At 42.5% G+C, this 20,358-nt stretch overlaps 1 protein-coding gene across 11 annotated transcripts; it reads right to left on the minus strand.

Annotated features, from left to right (window-relative positions):
- Positions 1-280: 280 nt before the first annotated feature.
- Positions 281-18,248, minus strand: ZNF583 (zinc finger protein 583). Of its 11 annotated transcripts, none has more exons than XM_047711666.1 (5): positions 17,908-18,244; positions 16,498-16,594; positions 9,626-9,752; positions 9,240-9,338; positions 281-3,302 (listed from the first exon to the last, which is right to left on the minus strand). In XM_047711666.1, the coding sequence occupies exons 2-5, from the start codon at positions 16,504-16,506 to the stop codon at positions 1,825-1,827; spliced, it is 1,713 nt and encodes a 570-aa protein (XP_047567622.1). In that variant the 5' UTR covers positions 16,507-16,594; positions 17,908-18,244; the 3' UTR covers positions 281-1,824. The 11 variants fall into 11 exon arrangements, with proteins under 11 accessions (XP_047567622.1, XP_047567624.1, XP_047567621.1 ...); XM_047711668.1 differs by having other exon boundaries at positions 16,498-16,580; positions 17,740-18,244; XM_047711665.1 differs by having other exon boundaries at positions 17,740-18,244.
- Positions 18,249-20,358: the final 2,110 nt, after the last annotated feature.

Raw genomic sequence — 20,358 nt, forward strand, 5'->3', positions numbered from 1 at the left:
AGGATATGGATTTCATGTATGTTGTAATAATTACTTCTAATACTGATATTTAAAAACTCTGTGTTTATACTCTTGACTAGATAAAAGCCTAATAAAGTTCTTACGTAGTCAAATCTAGAATCTTATGTGTGTTGCTTCTGGATCTCATGTCTTGTTTAGGAATTATGATTATGAATTATGTTACTGTGTCCTCTAATAACTCATACACATTTGGATAAAAGATTGAAGAAACTGGTTTTGTACAGAGCAGAATCAATTTTAACGATACTGTTAAGCCACTGACAAATTACTTTTATTTATATATGTGTTTGTATGAATGTATAGGTGTGTATGTTCACATGCACACAATGTTTCAAACCTTAAAAAATTCTTCTTAGGATTTTGATAGGTACAAAAATCTGTAGATTAATTTTGGGCCTCCTAACATCTTGAGAATAGTCTTCCCCTGCAGGATAAAGTGTCTATTCAAGTCTTCCTTTTCACTCCATTTCATCAGTTTCTTTGTACCTATATTCATATGTGAATTAGTTACTAAGGTGATTGCATATTCAAAGCCTCCAAGAGTCAGGAAGTAATACAAAATGTAAAGTAAGTCCGATGTACAGGAAGGAGGAATGGTTTGAACTGTGGAGAACTGGAAAACACATGCCCAAATAAAGGTATTTGTATTCTTTTTTTTTTTTTTTAATTCATCTTAAACTTGATGAGTACCAAGTCAAACATGTTTATGGGCCACCAGTTTATGAGTATTGGTCTGTAATTTTCTTCTCCTCTAGTTTTAGGAATTATAGTTTAAAACTACCTTAACAATATTTTCAGTTTTAAACAACATGGATTTAATATAGTTCAACCACCTGGAATTAGGAGAGGGCTTCAAATTTATATTTTATTTTCTATTCTTTGGTTATTGATTTTTTTGTCTTTTTAAAAATATCTATTTTGCCTTTGTCTTACTGCAAATGATGAATATATCTCAGTAAATCTTACTTATTACTTCTGATTTTTAAAATCTGGCTTCTTAGAACTATTGAGTATCTAATGAAGTTAGTTCTTCTTACCAACAAAGTCATGCCTTACCTGATATCCTTATGGACTTTAACATCAGTGCTACTGTGTTAGATACCCTTATCACCCACCTTCAGAACTGTTCCTAATCCCAGTTTTTTATAATCTCTTCAGTCTTGAACTGCTGCTGATTTTGTTATTTCTCAGATGAACCTTGCTGAGATGATCAGGTCCTCTTTGTATACCACAGCATCTTTTTATTTTATGGTAACATTTATTAAATGATTATGCTAGGCACTCTGAGCAATTTACATGCATTCTCTCATTTAATCCTCCCATCAACTTTTGAGGTAGTACTATTATTATTTCCATAATATAAATAAGAAGACTGAACCTTACAAAGAACAAAATGTTTCTCTGAAACTAGAGGTTTAGAAAATGGATGAGCAGGGATCAGAACCCAAATTGGTTTGATGCTGGAATAGGAGTTCTTAATTCTGGATAAATAGCCAAAGAATGGTTCTTTGGAAGGTATACTGGGACAAGTTATTTGGGGCAGGAGGGTCTTTTAGGATGTTTTGAGGAACGTGTATCTTTAACCTAAGAACTATGGGGTACCAGTGAAGGGTATCAATGAGGAAGTGATATGAACTTTTAAAATATAAGTTTGACCACAGTGGAGGCAACTGACAAAGGAAATGGTAAATATAGGGAGACCAATCAGAAGCTATTTCCATAGTGCATATGAAGTAGATTACTGTGTATTGGACAAAGATGATGGAATGGAAATGGATTAAAGGAGTCAGATTCAAGGCATATTTAGGAGATAAAACCAACATGTCTTGGCAACTGACTGGACATGGAGGGTGAGGGAGTGGAAGGAGTCAAGAATGACTCCATAGTATGAATTCTCTCATGCTGGGCAAGATGGGCACGCTGCCTGAAAGATTTTCTGCAATCCTTACATTCATAGGGTCTCTCTCCTGTATGAATTCTTTGATGTAGAGTAAGAGATCCACTATAGCTAAAGGCCTTCCCACAAATGTTACATTCATAAGGTTTCTCTCCAGTATGAATTCGCTTATGCTGAGCGAGGCCTGCATTCTGGCTAAATGTTTTCCTGCATTCCTTGCACATATAAGGTTTTTCTCCAGTATGACTTCTCTGATGCTGTGCAAGTGACGAACTATTGCTAAAGGCCTTCCCACATTCAGCGCACTCATAGGGTTTCTCTCCAGTGTGAACCCTCTGATGTTGATCAAGGTACGCAATCTGGCTGAAGGCTTTCCTGCATACTTTACATTCATACGGTTTTTCTCCAGTGTGAACTCTCTGATGCTGAGCCAGGTGTGCATATTGGCTGAAGGCTTTCCTACATTCCTTACATTCATACGGTCTCTCTCCAGTATGAATTCTCTGATGTACAATTAGGTATCCACGATGGCTAAAGGCTTTCCCACACACATTACATACATAGGGTTTCTCTCCTGTATGAATTCTCTGATGCTGAGCAAGAAATGAACCGTTACTGAAGGCTTTTCCACATTCAATACATTCAAAAGGTCTCTCTCCAGTGTGAACTCTCTGGTGTTGAGCCAGGTGTGCAATTTGGCTGAAGGCTTTTTTACATTCTTTACACTGATAAGGTCTCTCTCCAGTATGAACTCTCTGATGTTGGGCCAGGTGTGCGTTCTGGCTGAAGGCTTTCCTACATTCTTTACATTCATAGGGTTTCTCACCAGTATGTATTCTCTTATGTTGAGCGAGGTTTGCACTCTGGCTGAAGGTTTTCCCACATTCAACACATGCATAGGGTTTCTCTCCAGTATGAATTCTCTGATGAAGAGTAAGGGATGAGCTCTGATTGAAAACTTTCTCACATTCATTACATTTCAAAAGTTTCTTCTGTATATAGACTTTCTTATGTTTCATTTCAACAGATTTTTTCCGGTAACTTCTCTTTTGTGGTTCATGCTTATGTATTCTTTCTTTGGTGGGAAAAGTCTTTTTTATATCAAATATTGCATCCTGATGGAAAGTTTGCCAAGATTTAGTATATTCATTACTTGGATCTTCAGTAAGGATTCCTTTATGAGTGATGAGCAGTTGTCTAGAATGTACTTCCTGACTTCCTGACTGGTTCTTAAACCAGTCCTCACTTTTACAGTCTTCTCTCAAACTGGGGCAGTCAAGGCTGTAACTAAGATGGCTTCTCCCCATTTTCACTAGTTTGGACGTTTCTTCATAAATAACTTGCTTTGATGAAAACTCACTGTTTTCAAATGTATACTCCCAATCTAAAAGATATCAAGAAAACAAACGTCTATTTGTTCATCAGAAGAGAAGACTTCTAAAAGAAAAATTGATGAATAAAATACATAAGAAGTTTGGGGATTTAACAGCTGTTAAGATGCAGTCTAAAAAGTATGAGATTAGGGCACCTGGGTAGCTCAGTTGTTGAGCGTCTGCCTTTGGCTCAGGTCGTGATCCCAGGGTCCTGGGTTTGAGCCCCGCATCAGGCTCCCTGCTCCGTGGGGAGTCTGCTTCTCCCTCTCCCACTCCCCCTGCTTGTGTTTCCTCTCTCACTGTGTCTCTCTCTGTCAAATAAATAATAAAAATACTTAAAATAAAATAAAGCATATGAGATTATAAAGAATGAAAAACTAAGAATTAGAATATAAATTAGAAACTGAAGAAGCTATTTAAAATCCCAATAATTTTTTATCTAATTTACTATTACAGTCTCCAAATACCCTTCCTTCCTTGCCTCAGGTTATACTTCATTCAAGCTAAGTCCATTATCTTTAAAAAGTCAATTTCATAAGGTCAGTGTGGCTGAAAAAAAAAATTTCCATAAGATCCCCAAACCCAGAGATACACCAGGTACTATTATTTGCTTTAGGTTGTACGTGCCAACTATGGCTAAACTTTTGTAGTTTAGAAAATGTCTTTTTGGGGCATATGGCTGGCTCAGTCAGTGGAGCATGGGACTCTTTCTCTTGGGGTCATTAGTTCAAGCCCCAAATTGGGTGTGCAGCCTACTTTTTAATAAAAAAAAAGTCTTCTTGGGCGCCTGCGTGGCTCAGTGGATTAAGCCTCTGCCTTCGGCTCAGGTTGTGATCCGAGGATCCTGGGATCAAGTCCCGCATCCGGCTCTCTGCTCAGCGGGGAGCCTGTTTCCTCCTCTCTCTCTGCCTGCCTCTATGCCTACTTGTCATCTCTGTCAAATAAATAAATAAAATCTTTTAAAAAAAAAGTCTTCTTGTCAGGCATTTTCTATGTGATATATTTCAACAAAATGTAAATTTTTAAAAAATATTTATTTGAGAGAGCTAGTGAGCACAAGTTGGGGGAAGGGCAAAGGGAGAGGAAGAAGCAGACTCCCCACGGAGCGGGGACCCCAGTGCAGGATTCCATCCCAGGACTCCAGGATCGAGACCTGAGCCAAAGGCAGATGTGTATCCAAATGAGCCACCCAGGTGTCCATGAAATGTAAATTTTCAGTTTTGACCCCAAGCTAAAATGCCTTCACATAAAATTAATTTTATATAGGGTACCTGGGTGGCTTAGTCAGTTAAGTGTCCAACTCTTGATCTCAGCTCAGGTCTTGATCTCAGGGTTGTGAGTTCAAGCCCCACATTGGGCTCTAGAGTGTGGAGCCTTCTTACAAAAAGTAATTTTGTATCAAACAGCTTCATTTTATGAACCTGCCACAGGGCTTAACTTGCCACCTTCTTTCCATTCCCCAATCAAATCATCTATTCTGCTCAAGACTTTCCAGTGATTTCTCACATTTATAATAAAACCAAAGCTCCTACTAATGGTTTACAAAACAATGTAATATATGAACATAAATGTAAAACCTTTAGTAAAATTACTGCAAATCAAATCCAGGAAAATATGAAAGTATAATTACCAAGAAGAGCTTATCCCAGGAATGCAAGATTGGTTTAATATGTGAAAACCAGTGTAATTCACCACATTAACAGATTAAAGGTGGAAAATCATATGATTATTTCAATAGATGTAGAGAGAGTATTTGGTTAAACTCAACATCTGTTTATTATAAAACTTCTTAGCAAAACCAGGAATAGAAAAGTTTGCCAAATTGATAAAGGGCAAAAACAAAACAAAACAAAACTGATAAAGGGCATCTATGAAACATCAACTTAATGGTGAAAGACTGAATGCATTTTCCCTTAAGATTGAGAATAATCCAAGTATATCTACTTCTACATTTGTAGAAGATGTCCTTGCTACTGTAGTAAGTCAAGAAAAAAAAAAAAACCTGTAAGATTAGAAAGGAAGAAATAAACTGTAGACATAAATCTATCAAGATCATAAGATATAAAGTTAATATAAAAATCAATTTACAGGGGCGCCTGGGTGGCTCAGTGGGTTAAGCCGCTGCCTTCGGCTCAGGTCATGATCTCAGAGTCCTGGGATTGAGCCCCACATCGGGCTCTCTGCTCAGCAGGGAGCCTGCTTCCTCCTCTCTCTCTGCCTGCCTCTCTGCCTGCTTGTGATCTGTCAAATAAATAAATAAAATCTTTAAAAAAAATTTAAAAATCAATTTACATTTTTGCATACTAGCAACAAGCAAGTGAAAAATGGAATTCTTAAGAATTCTATTTATAGGGCGCCTGGGTGGCTCAGTGGGTTAAGCCTCTGCCTTCGGCTCAGGTCATGATCCCAGGGTGCTGGGATCAGGCCCTGCATCAGGTTCTCTGCTCGGCGGGAAGCCTGCTTGCCTTCCTCTCTCTCTCTCTGCCTGCCTCTCTGCCTACTTGTGATCTCTGTTAAATAAATAAATCAATCTTTTTAAAACATGGGCAAAAGATTGAACACTTAACAAAAGATATGAATGGCCAATAAGCACATGGAAAGACATTCAACATTATGTCATCAGAGAATTGCATATTAAAACCACAATGAGATACCACAACACAACCATTAGAATGAGTAAAAGTAAAAACTGAAAATACAAAGGTGTGAAGATACAGAGGAAATGGAAGTCTCAGACGTTGCTGTGGGGATGAAAATGGTACACTTGGGAAAACTGCAGCTGCTTAGAACGTTAAACCTATTCCCTTTGTATGACTCTTTGCACGTTCAGATACTTACCCAAGAGAAATGACAACATACATGCACACAAAGTCCTGTAAATGACAGCTTCACAGCAGCTTTATTTATAATAGCCAAAACCTGGAAACAGCCCAACTGCCCATGGACAGATGAAAGGAAACACAAAATGTGGGACGTCTGCACAGCAGACTTTACTACTCAGCATAAAGTAGTCATACACGCAAACATACGGGTGATTGCAAAATTATGAGTAAAATAAGCCAGACACAACAATATATACTATATGAATCCATAGTTCAGATGGAAACTAGTCTAAAGTGACAAAGATCGGATTAGTGTTTGAAGCCAGGAGGACAAAAATGGACTGCAAGGTGGTACAGGCTGTCTTTTGGGGTGGTGGAAATACTGTATTTCTTTTTTTTTTTTAAGATTTTATTTATTTATTTGACAGAGAGAGATCACAAGTAGATGGAGAGGCAGGCAGAGAGAGAGAGGGAAGCAGGATCTCTGCGGAGCAGAGAACCCGATGCGGGACTCGATCCCAGGACCCTGAGATCATGACCTGAGCCGAAGGCAGCGGCTTAACCCACTGAGCCACCCAGGCGCCCGGAAATACTGTATTTCTTGACTGTGGTAATGGTTTCATGGATGTATACAACAGTCAGAATTTGTCACATTGTAGGAGTATATGGATGCAATTTACTACATGTAATAATTCCTTAATAAAGTTATTAAGAAAAAATAGATGGAAACAAGAAAGGTAAGTAAAGATAGACTTCAATAACATAGAAATAGTACAACTCATGTAATAAGCTCTTAACACTGAAAATAGAACTTAACCTTGGAACCTATGGAACATTTTACAGACACCAACTACATATTATGCCATACAAAATTCTTAAGTGTCAAAGAATTAATACTAGTCCTATTTGACCAAAATACATTAAAACCAGAAAAATTTTTTTTTTAAAGATTTATTTATTCATTCCACAGAAGGAGAGCGAGCGAGCATGTGAATATGAGGGGGGAAGGGGAGAGGGAGAGAGAGACACTCAGACTTCCCATACAGCGGAGAGCCCCACCCAGGGCTCAATCCCATGACTCTGAGATCATGACCTGACCCAAAATCAAGAGATGGATGTTTAACTGACTGAGCCATCCAGGTGCCCCCAGAAAACTTACTTTTTTTTTTTAAAAGATTTTATTTATTTATTTGACAGACAGAAATCACAAGTAGGCAGAGAGGCGGGCAGAGAGAGGGGCGGGAGGCAGGCTCCCTGCTGAGCAGAGAGCCCGATGCGGGGCTCAATCCCAGGACCCTGAGATCATGACCTGAGCTGAAGGCAGAGGCTTTAACCCACTGAGCCACCCAGGCGCCCCCAGAAAACTTACTTTTAAACAACTCTCGTGTAAAAGAGAATTTTTTAAAAAGTAGGTTATCTAAGAAACAGCAATAACAAAAATAGTGACTATTAGAATCTCTGGAGGACAGCTGAAGCTATATTTCAGAGGAAAATTCATAGCCCCTAATTAGTGAATAAGACAAGTAAACAAATAGATTAAGCATTTGTTTCAGCAAAATGGAGAAAAAAAGTAAACCTAAGAAAATGAGAATAATTGCATTAGGGAAAGCAGAAAATAAAGAATTGGAAAAGTGAATAATAGTAACACTAATAAATCCATAAGCTGGATTTTGAAAATAAAATTAATGGGGGCGCCTGGGTGGCTCAGTGGGTTAGGGCCTCTGCCTTCGGCTCGGGTCGTGGTCCCAGGGTCCTGGGATCGAGCCCCGCATCGGGCTTTCTGCTCAGCGGGAGGCCTGCTTCCTCCTCTCTCTCTCTCTGCCTGCCTCTCTACCTACTTGTGATCTCTCTCTCTGTCAAATAAATAAATAAAAAATCTTTAAAAAAATAAAAAAATAAAATAAAATTAAATTAATGTCTAGCTTACCTAATAATTTTTTAAAAAAGAACAGCTATACAAAATAAAGTTGAAAACTATAGCTATAAAAAAAGAATTATAAGATTATATTCTTCAGATTCATGGAAATACATTTGATAACATAAATTAAGAGATAGTTATTTGGAAAAGTAAAAATTTGTAAAATTTCACCCAACACAGAAACTGTAAAGAGACTACCAGAGAGAACATTCAGAAAGTTGTCAAAGATCCACTTTCCCAAAAAGGCCCCCATGCCAGGTTTTATCTCAAACTGTAAAACTAAGAGATCCCATCCATTCATACTGGCATCTCTAAATCAGTTTTTTCTGAGCCTGTCCCCATCTAGTGGCATGTTGTGTTTCTTCACTCAGCAGTTTCTCCATCTTGTAAAACTAAGTCTCATGTCCTAAGTCAAATTATCATCTTTCCCCCCTACCAGCATATTCTTTTTTCTATTAAACCGTCTCACTTTCCAGTTACCCAGACTTGAAAATATAACTGGAAATTCTTTCTGTGATGGTTAATAAGCCTCTGAATAACCTTGAGAATTTAGCAGAATAATTTTTTTTTAAGATTTTATTTTTATTTATTTATTTGACAGAGAGAGATCACAAGTAGAGAGGCAGGCAGAGAGAGAGAGAGAGAGAGAGAGAGGAGGAAGCAGGCTTCCTGCTGAGCAGAGCGCCCGATGCGGGACTCGATCCCAGGACCCTGAGATCATGACCTGAGCCGAAGGCAGCGGCTTAACCCACTGAGCCACCCAGGCGCCCTTAGCAGAATAATTTTCTCAAAGTAAACACTCAATGAATCTTGGTAAAAGAATAAGCGAATGAATAGATGAATCAAACCTTCATTCTAAAAGGAATAAGTGACTGAAAATGAAAAAAGAGACGTTGCTGTGTCTAGGTTTTTTAAAGTATGATGGGGCAACTTGTACAAAACTAAAAAGCAAGAACAAGCAGACACTGACATTTTGGACCCAGAGAATAGGAAAAGGTTATCAGAGAAGAACGTAATCTGTGAGACAATATATACAAGGAGAATAAGTTAGGGAGATCATGCCAATGGCACCTCAGTGCTTCCTCCCAGGCCGTACGCCCTTAAGAAAAATTACCCAGGAAACATCAATGATAAGCTGGAACCTCTCAGAACAGCTGAGCTTTTCCTCGCAATGGCCTCTTCTACCTTTCTAGGTCTTTCCCACTCACCAGGGCACGTGCCTCTTGTCCCCTCCTTCTTCACCATCCAGGGTTCTTTTCCTTGTTCCAATAATGAGATCACATCTGGCTTAGAAACTGAAACTCCTGCTTACAAGAAATAAAGGGGGAATTAGCTGGGCCTATAAGTCAGATCAAGGTGTTTAGTCATCAGGAAGTCAAGGGCATTATAGAAGGAAGCAGAGGACGAGGTGAAGTATTCTGAAGAAAGGGGAAAGTGACGTTGTACCAATAGTCCAGTGAAGCTGCCAGTTCTACACACTCAGTCTCTTTTGGGAAGCACAAGAAAGGGAAACTTAGTGAAGTAAATCGGAGGCTTCCCAAACATTGGAAAGCAGCCCTATGTGCGGATTCTGAATTCTGGGGAAGCTCCTTACCCAGTGATACCAGGCTCCTATAGTTCTCCAACATCACCTTTCTGTACAAATTCCTCTGAGCAGGGTTCAGCCATTTCCACTCCTCTTGAGAGAAATCTACAGCCACATCCCCAAATGTCACCAAATCCTGAAATGACATGAATATATTCTTTTATGCTCAACTAGACTTTTCACCTCAGATTGGCATAGTTTGAAGAGTTAATTTGTACTTTTGGAGAGAAATGTTGCATATAGCAAAACTTTCTGGCAATATTTTAGGTTCTCTACAACACATGTCAAGCAATTTCTAAAATTTCTCTGTGCTTGGTTTTAATATTTTCTCATGGAAAGTATACTATTTCTAACATAGTCTCTATTGATGGGGAAAAGAGCAAATGAGCAAAATAATTGTTATTCATACTAAATGCTAATGCATTTCTCAATATGGAAAATCAGGATAGACTAGAGCAGTGAAGAAAGGCTTTAAGGAGGAGGCGGGAACATGAGTTTCACCCTGTAAGTTGTAGGTGGTCTAAACCTACATTTCCCGAGCTCTTCAGTGGAATGGCTAATGTTCCAGCTGGATCAGTAGGGTACATACATAAATATATTTGATGCTTGTAATACTGATTTCCTAAAACTAAACATACAGGTAATAAAAATATTAAACAGGTTCCATAGTGATTTTACAAAAATGTAACTTAAATGAATGTATGCCATAAGAGAACAACTGGGGTAATAAGATTATCCAACAGCTCTTGATAACCCCACTGAGTTTCAAAGACAGTTGGTAGCTGTAACAAAGACAAAATACAGTAATTTTAAGCACTATTAGATAGTGAACATTTCAGATGTGATAATGAAGTACAACAAAAAATCCTCACAGCTCTCACTAGAGGAACATACCCAGTTGTGCAGGTCTAATGTGTGAGAGTTTTTAAAATGTTAAAGTACAGTTCTCAAGTAATACTCCGTTGAATAAAGGATCTTTATAACCCGGAATAAGACCTTGTCTGCTTCCTAAAAATTCAAACCGGTGTTCTTCCGCATGAGGTACATCTGCTGCAGACTTACTAGGGCTTTCATACGGTTTGCTTTACGCCGCTGTGGTGTGGCATGTCACAGAGCAGAGCGTGCTCCTTATCTGGGCTGATACACAGACGCAATTAACGGTACACATCTGAAGAGCTGAACTGACTCGTTAAATCCTGAAACAATGCCACTGGTTGGTAAACAGCTACTGCACTGAGCCCTGCGAGTGACCATCACAGATCTCCCCACAACCCAGCAACTTAAGGGGGAACGCCCAGCACAGCAGCAGCCTCCAGTATCCCAGCTGGGGTGAGTTCTGGTGTGTGCCCTTGCCTCAGTGGTTATCGAATATGAACATCACTCCTATTAAGTGTGACTCTGCAGAGTAATGGTCCAATTGACGATGCATTTAAGCACATCAATGATTTTATGCAGAAACATTTTTAATGGAGAAAATGAGTTCCTATGTAAATTGCTAGTGCCCAAGTAATGGACAAAATGTTTAAGGAGACTATAAGGGAAGCAGAAGTACGCCTCCAGGAAACATCAGTTACTTGCGTCTGCTTGATCTCACATGCCTTCACCTCTAAAACACTTCTTAACACCGGAAATACGGGAAGTGAGTAAAAGCTTCAAGGAAGGAAGGGAACGTGAACTGAGTCTTAAAAGATGAAACTTGTCCTAGACAAGGCTGGCCACTGTCAGTCATCAGTTCCATTAAAACTCAAACACTTCAGTATAAACTAATATTTTGTGCAAACAAAAATGTTCTACACACATTTCCTCAGTAAACAGAGACGAGGCAGCTTTTGCCAAAGTCCTTAAAAAACCTTGTTTTGGGGCGCCTGGGTGGCTCAGTGGGTTAAGCCGCTGCCTTCGGCTCAGGTCATGATCTCAGGGTCCTGGGATCGAGTCCCGCATCAGTCTCTCTGCTCAGCAGGGAGCCTGCTTCCCTCTCTCTCTCTCTCTCTCTCTCTCTCTGCCTCTCCATCTACTTGTGATCTGTCAAATAAATAAATAAAATCTTTAAAAAAAAAAAAAAAAAACCTTGTTTAGCTTCACACACAAACTAATGCATTCCAGGTTTCAACTGTCTGATCTTTTCCTCTTAGCCATTCAATGGGACTTGAATATCTTTAAAATGTTTTAGTATTTATTTTTATTTGATAAAACAGGAATTTCGTACAATTTATAATCATTAAGGAAACTTAACAAATAATATCCAGTATTTCTACCCTCAATGATTTTTCCTTTTTATAAATTGCAAGTCCTCCATCCCCACATGTACCCACCATGTCACCCTTCTTCCTAGAAACAACAAAAATTTACAGCTAGTATATATTTGTTCAAATATTTCCTTATACGGACATGTCAATGATTATCTATCCATGTTCATTATAACATCACTTTTGTTAAATGGATAACATTATGTGGTATAAATATGCTGTATCTTTACTAACCCCCTGTTTATTTTCATTTACCTGAATCTGAATTTTTCACTATGATGTGAGAACAGTGATGCACACTATTTTTAAATGTCATAGTGCAGTTCTCATATAATACTACTGTATGAATTAAAGATTCAACAGAGGTCTCTGTTTCCTTAAAATAAATCCAAGGAGGTATTCTCTCCACTGAGACTAGGATTTCCCAAACTTACGTGACCTCAGAAAAAATTTTAAATTACACTTTTTGGTCTAGCAAGACTAGGAGCTAATGAAAAGATAATTCACTCTGGGACTAAAGTGTTGACCTGCAAAGAAATACTAATTGTTCTTCGAGTAGAAGGAAATGGAAATGAAAATCAAGAAAAAAATCAAGAGCCTCAAAGGAATAAGTATAAATATAGTATCTACTACTACTACTACTAAGTTGGAGTTAAACCACTATAGAGGTCTTTTTTTGTTCAGGAAAGTAGTAAGAATACTAATTATAGAAGGAAGATTGTAGAAGGAAGGAAGGAAGGAAGGAAGGAAAGAGATAATTACATAATTAAAAAGGGGTAGGGGTGCCTGGGTGGCTCAGTGGGTTATCTGCCTTCGGCTCAGGTCATGATCTCAGGGTCCTGGGATGGAGCCCCGCATCGGGCTCTCTGCTCAGCAGGGAGCCTGCTTCCTCCTCTCTCTCTGCCTGCCTCTCTGCCTACTTGTAATCTCTGTCAAATAAATAAATAAAATCTTAAAAAAAAGAAATGGGTAAATATCCTATAGTGGCCACTTAAAGAATAATAATGTGTAATTAATAAGGAGAAAGTACTTGATTTATCCAAAAGAAGCAAACAAGGAGAAATAAAGGAACAAAGAAGAGATGGAGTAAGTAGAAAACAAATGGCAATATGACGGGCTTAAATATGTCAGTAATTACATTAAATGAAAATGTACTAAACACTAATTAAAAGACAAAGATTCTCAGACTAGATTTCTTTATAAATCAATGTTTTGATGGAGACATGGGATTTGGGGAGGCACACGGAATCACGGAAGGCACACGGCCACTCAAGTGCCTTCCTGTGAGTACAGAGAATCGTGGGGGGCACAGAGCTGAGAGGCACAGAGCTGACAACCAAGAAAGTGGTGTTTATAGAGGCACCCTTTAAATATAATCTTTAGAAACGAGAGGCTTTCAAAAACTGTGTGTTGCAAGGATCCTTGGACTTAATAAAAATGCAGTTTCCTGGGCCTCACCATCAGAGCCTGATTCACAAGGTCTGGGGCGGGGTCCCAGAAACAGCATTTGGGCTGATGGGCTCTGTCTGTTCTACAGGTCATGCCCTCTGCTTTCTGCTTTTTCCGTTACCAATTTTGCAGCAGGAAAAAAGTAGCCTGCTCTTATCTCTCTGATCTTACTCGCAGATGAGGAACTCACAGTCCGTTCATTTATGTATTAGTTTGACAAATATTTCCTGAATGCCTACTACCTACAGTGTTCCAAGCACTGGGAATGCAAAGGTAAACAAAATGCAGTTCCTCTGCTTGTGGAGTTAAGATTCTAACAGAGGAGAAAGACATTAAACATCAGGTCGTACAATGTCAGGTAGTGACACTGTGACAAAAAACCAGGGTGACTGAGAGTGAAGCGTGTTTGTTTTAGATGAGCTAGATGGTCAAGGTAAACCTCAGTGAAGCGTAATGTTTAAACAACAGTCTAAAGGTGAGAATAAACCATGTCCGGATGTAAGGGAAGAGAATTACAAAAGAGGGAGGAGCAGATGCAAAGGTCCAGAGACAGGCAAGAGCTTGTGTGCGGAACAGCAAGCTGACCAGTGTGACTGGAGCACAGGAAGGTGAAGACCTGGAGAAAACGAGGTCTGGGGTAACCAAGAGGGGGATCATGCAGGGCCATGTAGACTGTGGAGAGGACACTGGGAAGCCAGTGAGGGTTCCAGGCAAAGGGGAATGATATACTCCATCACTGTTCCCCGGTCCTCCGTTATTTTCTACGCGCTCTTCAAATCATCACTCACCAGCCTCACTGCCTACATCTGATGCAATCACTAGTGACGTAGGTATGTCATTTTCCTCCCTTGGCCTGTCTTTCCTCATCTGTAAAATGAATGACTTGGACAAGATCACCAAAACTTGGCATATATATATTTTTTAAGATTTTATTTATTTATTTGATAGAGACACAGCAAGAGAGGGAACACAAGCAGGGGGAGTGGGAGAGGGAGAAGCAGGCTTCCTGCTGAGCAGGGAGCCGGATGTGGGCCTTCATCCCAGGACCCTGGGATCATGACCTGAGCCAAAGGTAGACGCTTAACGACTGGGGCCCCCAGGCGCCCCTGGCATATATTATTTTATATTCACCTGGCTCTGTTATTTTATTAGCCTAGATCTATGCTGCCCAATACACAGCTACTAGTCACATGTGGCTATTTAAATTTAAATCAATTAACGTTAAAGAAACATGGGAAATTGAGTGTGGTATATATTCTCTACTATTCATGATTTTTCTGGAATTTAAAAGTATTCTAAAATAAAAATTCATTGAAAAAAATTAATGTTAAAGATTGAGTTCCTCGGGCGCCTGGGTGGCTCAGTGGGTTAAGCTGCTGCCTTTGGCTCAGGTCATGATCTCAGGGTCCTGGGATCGAGTCCCGCATCGGGCTCTCTGCTCAGCGAGAAGCCTGCTTCCCTCTCTCACTCTGCCTGCCTCTCCATCTACTTGTGATCTCTCTCTGTCAAATAAATAAATAAAATCTTTAAAAAAAAAAAAAAATTGAGTTCCTCAGTCACACTAGTATATTGAAGTGTTCCATAGCCACAGGTAGCTAGTGGCTACCGTATGGGACAGTGCAGATATAGAACATTTCTGTCATCAATCATCGCAGGAAGGTTTTTTTTTTCCTTTTTTAAAGATTTTATTTATTTATTAGAGAGACAGCACTGAGCTGGAAGAAGAGGGAGAAGCGGTTCCCCTCAAGCAAGGAGCCCAATGCGGGGCTCGATCCCAGGACCCTGGAATCATGATCTGAGCTGAAGGCGGACACTTAACCGACTGAGCCGCCCACACATCCCTTACCATAGGAAGTGCTGCTGGACAGTGTTGCTCTAGTGGATTTCTGCTTCTGGTTCATCTTCCTCTTTATAGCCATTCTCTATATTTTCATCTAGCAGTTCATTTGGTTTTATTTTTTTACATTTAACCTATAGAATGTATTTAACCTCAAAGTGTGAGGAAGAAATCTTTTTTCTAAGTGAATAATCCATTCTGTCTCCACTGATTAAAAATAACATCACAGGGACGTTTGGGTGGTTCAGTCAGTTAGGCGTCTATCTTCAGCTTGGGTCATGATCCCAGGGTCCTGGGATGAGTCCCACATCGGGCTCCTTGCTTGGTGGGGAGCCTGCTGCTCCCCCTGCTTGTGCTCTCTCTCTCTCTGACAAATAAAAACTTAAGAAAAAAAGAGAATAAAATAATGTCACTTACATTATCATATAATAAACAAACTAGTAGACATTAAACTCCATGAAAACAAAGACAGTGTTTATTTCCAGCATGTAGTATTTAGCAGTAAATCTTTAATAACTCTATATTCAGTGAATGAATAAATATTTTCCATTCTTACACTTGTGTTTATTTCTGGACATTATATATTGATATTGATTAGATATTGATCTTCTCATTTATTTCTTCTGGCTCCCATTCCATACTATTTATTGTTTCATTATAGATGTATACAGCCATTTTAAAATGTAGATTCAAATACTCTCTTCTATTCTCATTTTTTCAAGAGGAAGTCCTATTTTTCCATAAATAATTCCACTAATCTTAACTGGATAACCCAGAATGTCCACTAATAACTCAAAATGGCCCTGTAACAGGACCTTACTACTCCAATGGAACCTTATTCTTCAGAGCTGATGGAGTGCCCTACATGACCCACACTTTAATACTCAAAACCCAACACATACTACTCTTCAAAATCACCTTAAGCAAGAGATCTTGTCATGTACTGAGACTAAGATAGCCCAACAGCCCTTGTGTTGCCTTCCTCTCAAACCTAGGTCTGTGAAAAAGCTCTAAGGTAATGACCACATCAAAATGTACCTGATCTCCGTGAGTCAAACTCCTTATGTCGAAGACTCTCCTATCCCACCAAGGAGTACGTTTTTGCTTCTGAGAGCTTCTAACAGAACACCTAACCTGCAGGAGTGCTCAACTGTTTCTTGAATGAAGATGAAAATGCTGAGAAAAAAAGGACCTCCTCACTGGGGACCACGTTTTACTGGATTGGGAGAACATGAGGACAAGGTCACTGGATGAATGGAGCTTCGTTAGCTGGGAAATTTCAGAAGAAAAGCATGTTTCTATGAAACCTGAAAAACAAGGCACCTCAGGGAGAAGAAATCCTCCCTTACCTTGGACATGGCTTTAAGAATTTAAGAATTTATGACAGCTCCTCTGTCCTCCTACTTCACGCTCCTCACTGGAAGGGCAGTGCCTGGAAAAATAAGGCTGGAGAGGTAGAAAGAAACCATAAATGGCACTATCAAGTCAGCATTATTTCCCCCCTTCACACAGGAAAGGCGTCGGTCAGAAATTTCAGAAATTACTGAAATTATCCAAGGCTCCGTGGTAGTAAGTGAGCCCAACTGGAATCCAGGTCTGACTCTTTAGTCTTCCCCCCAGATAATGGTCGTAGAAGAGAATATGCTACCACCCTTATTTCAAAATAAGATAAAGCTACAAACAATGCCTCAGAGAAAGCATCTTCACAGAGTAGGCATCAGAGGGGTCCTGTGGTCTGGAGGACAGTGGGCCAAAGAGCCGGAACACTGCTTGCGGTCCTGACTTATGACATACGGCACCTGGAAACCAATCTCTTAACTTTTCTGAGCGGTTTCCTCAAGAAGAGATGAGGGAGGGGACTATGCATTAATAGTCACCGAAACTCCTCCTCAAGAGTTGTTTTCCGCTAAACCTCGCTACCTTGGAGAGCCAAGCAGTTACCTCAAAAGCCGCGTAATGCTAAGAACCGCCGGGTCTGGGGATCAGAACACCGGTCCTCGGCTACCGTCCACCGCGCACTAGCTCTGCAACCTGCATGACCCAGTAACCGCTCCAAACCTCAGTTTCCTCCTCGGTGAAATGGTACCTGCCTCCCATCCGCTGCCGGGAGGACCCTGAGACGGTCCACAGGAGGCATTTAGCATAGTGGTGGGCATAGCTTCGCGCTCGGTAGCAGGAGTCACGCCTGCTCGTGGACAGCACACAGTAGGCGAGCTGTCCACGAACACACATGAAGACTCTAGGAGTGGAAAGGAAAGATCTTCCCTCCGTGCCACAGAAGGCTGGAGCCTGCTCGCCGGCCCTCCAGAGCCGGAGTGGGGCCTCCCCTCTCCTTCCCCACCTGAGCGTTCCCCTTCTTCTCAGTCCCTCTCAGGCTCTCCTGCCCGACACAGTCTCCCCGCCCGGAGCACCCTGGCCTCCCCAAGCACCCGCCCCGCCCCCCGACCCGGCCGGAGCCACACGTCCTCGCGCGGGCAGCTCTCCCGGCAGCCTGGCACCCGTCACGCCCGGTGGGTCGCACTGTCACAGCAGCATTAGGTCCCACAGCCTCACGCCGTCTCACATGGCCGGCCACACAGCCGCACACTCACCGTCACTGTCATGGTCACAGACGTTCGCACAGTCACACACAGGGGCACTCACACGGTGACAAGGTGTCACACACGGCGACACGGTCTCCCACGGTCCCAGGCCCCCTCGTACGCCCGCTCCAGCCCCGCAGGCCTGCCCGGGCGCGCGCCCGCCCCCGGCGTCCTCACCGCCTCCTCCCCGCGGGTCGGCACCTCCCTCCGCGCCGGCGGCCGCCGGGAGCCCAGCGCCCCGCGGGCCGGGGCGGGGCCTCGCTCTCGGCGGGACCGGCGGGCTCACAAAGGGGCCGCGGCGCTCGGGCGGGCAGCGGAGCCGGCCGCAGGGGCCGCTGGGAAGTGGAGTCCGGGCCGGACGCGGCGCAGGGCATCCTGGGACTGCCCTCCGTGGGGCCCGGCCGGCGGCTCCTGCTCCTGCCCACGAGTCGTGCAGCGCGCTCTCCAAGCCCCGGGCCTCCCAACCCAGACGCAGGCCCGGCTCAGCCCGGCCGGAACGACCGGGTCGGAGTCGGAGTGCGGACCGGCCCGTTCGGAGTGCGCAGGCGCAGCGAGCCCGGTCCCAAAGGCACCCAAGCCGGGGTACCCGCCGGTGGAAGGGGGACGAGGTGCGCATGCGCGGTGGGCGGGGCCGCTGGTCGGGCTGTGAGAAGGGAGCTGGCGGTGCTGGGTGGCCCGGCGGGACGCGCAGCAGGGGGCTCCCCAGGGGGTGTGTGCGGGCGGGCGGGAGCGCGGCTTGCCGGCGTCTCGCGCCCTTCGTTCCTTTTCTGGCTTTCTTGTCTCATCATTCCCTTATTGAGCACCGACTGTGTGCCAGGCATGTTGCGGGCGCTGGGCACACGCCTGAGCCGCGAGAAGAGCCCCCACGCTCCTGCGGCGGCAGGAATTCGCGGGACAGAGACACGGGAAGGACAGGTGCTCCGAGGGAAAGCGGCGGGATCCGTCGTTCGGTCCGCTCTGCGCCAGCCGCGCGCGCGTTGGGGCCTCAGCCGCGGCGAAGTCGGGTTCCGCGCCTCCGGACTTCCGCCGCAGCAGCCGACGGCGAGGAGCGCGTGCGATGAGTTTACAGCCAGGAGGTGTGTAAACGCGCATCGTTCTCGGGAGAGTCCCTGAAACGCGGACAGTCGCAGAAGGACGGGCGCGGACAGCACGGCCGCGAGCGGAAGGAGGGTTAACGGCACGTCTACGGGTTTGAGGACTGTCCCGCTTCATCAAAACCGTGGGGCGAGGAGGCCGTACCTCAAGTGCTGGTGGTCCTGTAGGGTTTTCAATATTTTATTTACTTGACAGAGATCACAAGTAGGCAGAGAGGCAGGCAGAGAGAGAGGGGGAAGCAGGCTCCCCGCTGAGCAGAGAGCCCGATTCGGGGCTCGATCCCAGGACCCTGAGATCATGACCTGAGCCGAAGGCAGCGGCTTAACCCACTGAGCCACCCAGGCGCCCCGGGTCCTGTATTTTTCAAAGGAGGAACGGAGCTGTTGCAGTTGCACTAAGACAGCGACACTGGAAAACTGTTCCTGTGTAAAAAGTAGAAGGAACACAAGGAAAATTGCAGTTGGTTTTGTGTTTGAGTTTTGAAGTTCGGATGATCTCCCCCCTTGCCGTTTCAGGCCATACAGACAAACCTTATGTAAGTGAAGACGTATCCACTTCCAGGTCTTTGCAGCCGTTGCTACATTTCACAAGTGTGTACAGATTGGGTATCTTTACCCTGAAAGCGTGTGGTAACATTTTTCTTTTCAGCCATTATCTCTTAAGTTTCTTTTGTTGGCAGAACCCTCTAAGAATCTTGGCGGTGGTCACTAAGTGAATCAAATTTACTTTGATATATATAAGAAATACAGTTTCCAGTTTCAAATCGATAATCAACAAACATGTCTGCCCAGCATCTAAGTTTAATGTCATAAACTACATAATCTTCGGAAGTAGAAATAAATACAGAATCCTCAGAGACAGAAGGACCCATTTAGGGGTCCTGGGATCGAGCCCCGCATCAGGCTCTCTGCTCTGCGGGGAGCCTGCTTCCTTCTCTCTCTCTGCCTGCCTTTCTGCCTACTTTTGATCTCTGTCAAATAAATAAATAAAATCTTTAAAAAAAAGGACCCATTTATTTTGCCTTCAGTTGTCACAATGAAGATGCAATCCATTTATTTTTTCATTGGTTAATACTGGAGCAAATTTAAATGGTCTATTTTAATTTTTTAAGAAGCAGGGGGTTAAAGTTCTTTTTTTTTTTTTTTTTTTTCTTTTTTGGCTATGGATGTGTAATGGCTCCAGCACTATTTGTTGGAAGGGCTAACCTTCCTCCATTAAATTGCTTTTGTACCTTCATCAGAAATCGGCTCAGGGGTGTCTGGGGTGGCTCAGTCGGCTAAATGTCCCATTCTTGATTTCAGCTCAGGTCATAATCTCAGGGTTGTGAGATGGAACTTGCTTAGAATTATCTCTCCCTCTCCCTCTTCCTCTGCCCCTCCTCCTCTGGTTTCTATCTTTAAAAAAAAAAAAAAAAAAAGAAGAAGAAGAAGAAGGAAGAAAAGAGAAAAAAAAAAAAAAAGTTCAGGTATCTAACAAGGACTTGTATCCCAGAATATGAAAAGAACACTTACAACTGACTAACACAAATGACAA

Source organism: Lutra lutra, chromosome 17 (genome assembly GCF_902655055.1).
Source record: "Lutra lutra chromosome 17, mLutLut1.2, whole genome shotgun sequence".
NCBI lineage: Eukaryota > Metazoa > Chordata > Mammalia > Carnivora > Mustelidae > Lutra > Lutra lutra.